General features: G+C 34.6%; 1 protein-coding gene across 1 annotated transcript; it reads left to right on the top strand.

Annotated features, from left to right (window-relative positions):
- The first annotated feature begins 4,757 nt into the window (after positions 1–4,757).
- On the top strand, positions 4,758–5,780 carry LOC113917276 (tetraspanin-6). The gene has a single exon (XM_027584985.2). The coding sequence runs from the start codon at positions 4,790–4,792 to the stop codon at positions 5,525–5,527; it is 738 nt and encodes a 245-aa protein (XP_027440786.1). The 5' UTR covers positions 4,758–4,789; the 3' UTR covers positions 5,528–5,780.
- Positions 5,781–6,788: the final 1,008 nt, after the last annotated feature.

Genomic DNA, 6,788 nt, shown 5'->3' with positions numbered 1-6,788 from the left:
TAAAGGTGGGGGTGGGAGGTTTGGAAAGGCTCCACTAGTCCCAGACCTTTATTCTTTTTTAAAAGATTTTTATTTATTTATTTGACAGAGAAAGAGAGCACAAGTAGGCAGAGTGGCAGGCAGAGGGAGAGGGAGAAGCAGGCTCCCCGCTGAGCAAGGAGCCCAATGTGGGACTCGATCCCAGGACTCTGGGAGCATGACCTGAGCCAAAGGCAGATGCCCAACCGACTGAGCCTCCCAGGTGCCCCCCAGACCTTTATTCATATTCATGCACTTTCTCCTTCCGGGTAAGCCAAGCAAATCATCTTCTCTCTCTCTCTCTCTCTCTCCCTCTCTGTCTATCTGCCCAAAGGCTAAAAGTAAAAAAACTTCAGAGTTGAAACAAAAAATCTGAGCTTTAAAAAAGTTTCTATTACATTTAAGAATACCACTATTAAACCCACTACCATTTCAAATATTTTTTGTTATATGCCTTTTTTTTGTAGTAGAAATAAGGGTCAAATTATTTTTATTCATGTGGATCCACGTTTTTTTTTTCTTGTGTTTACTCAGGATGTGAAAAATGTCAATAATAAACATCAGAAGAAGACTCATTTTAAAATTTTATGCAAAATACAGCAGGGCATACTTTGAATAAATAAATGTTTAAAGTCCAAATGAAATACAGATTCTTTTGTAAACCTCATACCGATTTAAAAATAAACTTAAAATTTATTTTACTGTAGTGAGAGCCTAATATGTTATTGTCCCCTAAGTTTTAAATAGACAATGCTACAACAAATTCTGGGACTGTCTTTTTGGGTTCCCCTTCACTCAGGAACTCCTTCTCTGTGTTGCCTGCTACCCAGTTGCCTCATCATTTATGGCCGCTTAAGGCAGGGAGAGCTAGTTTTGATGCAGTTGCTCTATCAGAGATGGCAGAGGCAGTCCCTAATGTGTATTTATTCAGACCATTTTTAAGAAAATTAAATGTCTCTTTAAGTTATACAAATTAATATTTGAGCTTTGTTTCAGTCACTCTAAGCTGCATGCGCTATAAGTAACATTTTTCAAACAATGGTGGGTTCCCCGTATATATACATTATGATATTTATATAGGCAGAATGATAAAGGAAATGAATAAGAAAGAGCAAACTAAAGTACTATAGAAAATCCCATTGTATGTGTGTTCCAATTTACTTATCTGTTTCCTTTAGATAGAATTTTAGATTATTGGGCGCCTGGGTGGATCAGTTGGTTAAGCGACTGCCTTCGCCTCAGGTCATGATCCTGGAGTGCCGGGATCGAGTCCCGCATCGGGCTCCCTGCTCAGCAGGGAGTCTGCTTCTCCCTCTGACCCTCTTGGATCTCGTGCTCTCTCTCTCTCTATCTCATTCTCTCTCTCAAATAAATAAATAAAATCTTTAAAAAAAAGAATTTTAGTTGTTTAATCAGATTGAATTACAAAAACTTCCTAGGCTCTTTCCTGTGCATGCCCCTTTGTGCATGTGGACAAGTGTTTCTCCAGTGTATATTCAGGAATTACTGAATCATAAGGTATGGGCATTTAAATTTCTATTAGATCATTTTAAATTACTCCTTAAAGTAACTGTTCCAATTTCCATTCCCACTAGAAATGACTGTATAATATACACTTTGTGCCCCAGCTAATGTTGAATAGCATTTTCCTTTTACTCTAGAGCCACCTTTTATTCCTGTTCTGATTTAAATGTTTTATAAATGACAATTATATTATTTTAGTCATTAGCTTTAAGTTTGTAACGTGTCTACTTTTAGCTAAGTCTTAATTTATTCATATCTTTAGTTCTGAATAGGACAAGTTATGAGCAGATTTTCATTTCCATCTGAAAAGCTCTTTCTTAAATTCCAAAGCATTTTGTAAAAAATTTTAATTATAACTGTATTTAAATATATATAAAATTACTGTTATTATCTTCTCACAGTCATATTTTTTGGATTTGCCAAAATATCTTGATATACTTTTCCATTTTACTATACAGTTTGAATTCATTTTTTTCTCTTTGAAATATATTGTTTATAATTTTCCTATACGTATCCTGGGCTTCAACTTTTTCATTTAACAGACCTGAAAGTATTAAAATTTTTGGAAAACTACATATCTTTATTTTTAAATTATTTTTAGTTAATTTATTAGAAATAAAGGTCTAATTTCAATTTCCCTTTAGAATTTTGAGGTTATTCTTCACTGAAATTTGTTATCTACTGTTGCTAAAAATTTATAATTTTATTTTTTCTTTAATAAATTTCAATTTTAAAGTAATGCTTTTCAATGTTGATCTTTAAAATGAATTCTGCTCAACATTCAGTGGTATTTTTCATTCTGAGGACACAGGCCCTTCCACACTTCAGGAAAATTCTCGGATAGTATCTCTAAACCAATTCTTCTCCATTATATTGCAGTAGCACTTAAATGAACAGTGAAAGCTAGAATAGAAAAGATCATGTACTTAATCTAGGATTATTCCCATAAGAAATGGGCACAATTTTAATTTATGCAGGAGCTCAATAACTATTTCATACTGTAATAGCAAATTCTTTTTATTATTGAAGTATAGTTGACACACAATGTTACATTAGTTTCAGGCATACAACAGTGATTCCACAACTCTGTATGTTATGCCGTGCTCACCACAGGTGTAGCTACCATCTGTCACTCTACTAAGCTATAATAATACCATTTACTATATTCCCTATGTTGTACATTTTATCCCTGTGATGTATTCATTCCATAACAGAAATAATAGCAGAAGTTTCATTTAAAAAATTTACATCTATTTAGCATTTGATAGTAAGAGTATTATATCATAAAATTGTAAAAGAATAGGAAAAATAGGAAAAATAATTTATTAATTTATTATTAGCTTGGGTTTATCACAAAAATCAGAACCTGGGTCTAGGTTTTGTAAGCAGGTAATTCATTTGGGGAACTGATCCCAGACACCAGAATTGGGCAAACTGAGGAGAATGAAACAAGGAAGAAAGGAAAGCCAATTAAAAGGTGAATAATAGGTTAGTTTCTTCTGTGGGAACCTGGGGTCAGTGTTGCTGGGGATGGCCTAAGGAAGCTTATGTCATGCATTTCAGAACTGTTCATCTAAGACACAAATGAGGGGAATGTTTCTATTGCCTTTCCTGCTCATTAATCAAATGTTGGCCCAGAGTTGTAACAACTGTGCATGCAAAAATTTCCCCAGTTTGAGTATTTGAGTAGATTCAACAACAGTCACAGAGCATACTCGTCTTTTATTTAAAAGCCTTTATTTAAAAGCAAATGATATGGTCCATCAAGAGTGCAGGCAAGTATCAGGGGTCCCAGAAACATTCTATGCACAGGCTCCTCAGAAGACCTTATTCACAAACATGGACCTGGCTCTCTCTTTAGCTCAAACCACCAACATCTGTGTGAGGAAGCTTGCATCAGGGAAAACTCAAAGTGGAAGTTCCTAGTGAAGGTCTGAAATACCTCTCTGGCCACTTAAACAAGAAAAGTTGACTTAATTGATTAAGCCAGTAGCAAACCATCAGTAATGAACTGATCTGGGGGTCACCAGGAGAGTTTCAATATAAAACTGCACATCATAGGTCTTGTCCTATCTTAGCCAAGAGTCAAAAACCAGACATCCGAGACAGAGATAAAGATTTTTCAGCCCAGTTATAAATCAACTCTATATGTGCCAGATGGTTGAGCAGGTTCCTACAGGCATCCACACAGTTGAAGGAGAAGATGAAGGAATAAAGCAAAACATATGGGATGTAGCAAGGTGTTTTCAGGATAAATCTTCAACTACTGCCGTAGCAATAATGAATGCAAAAAGATGGGTGAAAATAGGTAACTAAGGTATAAAAGATATCCAATATAGAAAAAGGGCACAATGCCATTTATTGGCTCAAGACTTTTAGACTATGTTACTTGTATTTAATACCTAAAATCTTAACATTTGTTTATGTACAGTTTTTTAAGTTACCTTAATGAAACAGATATGAAGGTGATTGTCATATCTTGTCAATATCATTGTATCATTTCTAAGTTCTTTGGAGAAATTGCTTATTTTTCACTTAGGAGAGACTCATAGCAACACTCTGAATCAAAATTAATATTAATAACAATAAGTTCAGTTTTTTTATGTTATGTTCACAATTGGAAGCAATAAGCATTAACTTATTATACCATATTTATAAAATTATAGTATAGTCCCAACATGTACATAAGTTGGCAGATAATGATAAAAATATACCATCAAGGGAAAGTAATAATGAGTAGTTTTGACATTTCTTTGGGATTTAGGTCTAATAATATTTAGCATTTCTAAACATATAGGACAGGTTTGAAATTTAATGAGTAGCAAGGAAGATCAGAAATAAATTTTTAAGGCAAAATACAGTTTAATATTTTCAAAAACCTATACTTGATTAGTTGAGGATTGTCAGAAGATTCATTGGGTGACTCTGAGTTGGAAGAAAAAATCCAGAGGCTCCAAAAGGTTTAACAAAATTTAGAAGACTGATTTGGAATGATATTTATCAATTTCTATATATTTGAAATATTAGCAATTTTTAGGAAAAAAGTGATGCCATTTTATTTAGAAATAGTGGAGCACTGAACACTACATCAAAAACTAATGATGTAATGTACGGTGATTAACATAACATAATCAAATAAAAAAGATGCAAAAAATAAACTAATGATGTAATGTATGGTGATTAACATAACATAATAAAATAAAATAAAGGAGTGCCCGGTGCGGCGGGGCAGGGTCTGGGGCTAGTCATGGCGTCCCCGTCTCGGAGACTACAGACCAAACCAGTCATTACTTGCTTCAAGAGCGTCCTCTTGATCTACACTTTCATCTTCTGGATCACTGGTGTTATCCTTCTTGCCGTTGGTATTTGGGGCAAGGTGAGCCTGGAGAATTATTTTTCCCTTTTGAATGAGAAGGCCACCAATGTCCCCTTCGTGCTCATTGGTACTGGTACTGTCATTATTCTGTTGGGCACCTTTGGCTGTTTTGCTACCTGCCGAGCTTCTGCATGGATGTTAAAACTGTATGCAATGTTTCTGACTCTCATTTTTTTGGTTGAACTGGTCGCTGCCATCGTAGGATTTGTTTTCAGACATGAGATTAAGAACAGTTTTAAGAATAATTATGAGAAAATTTTAAAGCAGTATAACTCTACGGGAGATTATAGAAGCGATGCAGTAGACAAGATTCAAAATAAGTTGCATTGTTGTGGTGTCACCGACTATAGAGATTGGAAGGATACTAATTATTACTCAGAAAAAGGATTTCCCAAGAGTTGCTGCAAACTTGAAAATTGTTCTCCACAGAGAGATGCAGATAAAGTAAATAGTGAAGGTTGTTTTATAAAGGTGATGACCATTATAGAGTCAGAAATGGGAGTGGTTGCCGGAATTTCTTTTGGAGTTGCTTGCTTCCAGCTGATTGGAATCTTTCTAGCCTATTGTCTCTCTCGCGCCATAACAAATAACCAGTATGAGATAGTGTAAACAGCAAACCACGGGCCTATTCCTCTTCAAGTTTAAGGACATTTACATTCCCCCCCTGTGAGCTATGAAATTGCCTGGTTGGAAGACTTCCTACTACCGCTTACAATAGACCAAAAACTTACAGCAGTAGTCTGATTCAATCAAGACGTGTTCAGTTTAAGTCCACCTTTTGTCCCATTGATGTTAGATCATTGAAACCCCTGTATCACTGTGAAACACTGGAAAAGCTAGTAAATTGTAAATGATGCAATACCGTGTTCCTCTTGACTTTTATTTTTCAAAATCGCATTGTGAATCTGCTATTTTGATGTAGTGTTACAAAGTGACTGCTGTGAATTTGCTGACTGATGTAGTGTGATAGAAAATTGACCCTTCCGAACTGGCCTCTTCCCAGACGAGTTAAAATTATTGTGTAATTTGCATCAAGTTAAGATATTTTCATTAGTCTCTGTTTTGCTCTCAAATTTATATTTGAAAGGTTCTAATTATTACTTAATGGTGTCAGAATTACTGTATTTTCCTTAGGAATTGAAAGCAATTCATCTTCATTAGTGTTAGCTGCTATTTGTTTATCAGGTTGATGTGACTTAATTGTCAATATCATGGTCAACTATAATAATCTTAGTTTTGGTTTGTGCCTTTGATTAAATATAAATCTTTCACACAATAAATGTTGTTTTCCTCTAAAAAAAAAAAATAAAATAAAATAAAATAAAATAAAATAAAGAAAAAAGAAATAGTGGTAGGATTAATATAACATCCCTTTTAAATATAGGATAGAATTTTCATCTTTTAATGTGCAAATTCACTCTCTCCACATGGAAAAAGCAAATGTTTTTGTCCATAAAGAATAATCACCCACAAAGTTGATACAGTGTGTGTTTCATTCTTTCTCCTTAAGAAAATTATATGCAAGAAGGAATACATATTATGGAGTTATATGAAGTGTATAATTATTTTTTTAAAAGATTTATTTATTTATTTGAGAGAGAGAGAGAAAGAGAATGAGCAGGGGCAGGGGAGAGGGAGAAGCAGGCTCCCCACTGAGCAGGGAGCCCAATGTGGAGCTCTATCCCAGGACCCTGAGATCATGACCTGAGTCAAAGGCAGATGCTTAACCGTCTGAGCCACCCAGGCACCCCGGGTATATAATTATTTGTGTAGTAAACAAAGTATTACAGAAGTGAGTTTATAAAGAAAAATAACCTTATTTACAATAAAGGTTAAATCTCCCTTACCATCAGTTTATTGTTCTACATAG

This window comes from Zalophus californianus, chromosome 1, assembly GCF_009762305.2.
Source record: "Zalophus californianus isolate mZalCal1 chromosome 1, mZalCal1.pri.v2, whole genome shotgun sequence".
Taxonomy (NCBI): Eukaryota; Metazoa; Chordata; class Mammalia; order Carnivora; family Otariidae; genus Zalophus; species Zalophus californianus.
The sequence above is the reverse complement of the archived record's forward strand: the minus strand, read 5'-3'. Positions and strand labels throughout refer to the sequence as shown.

What these genes read in the sequence shown, in the direction of transcription:
- LOC113917276 (XM_027584985.2), top strand. Translation starts at nt 4,790, where the DNA reads ATGGCGTCCCCGTCTCGGAGACTACAGACCAAACCAGTCATTACTTGC.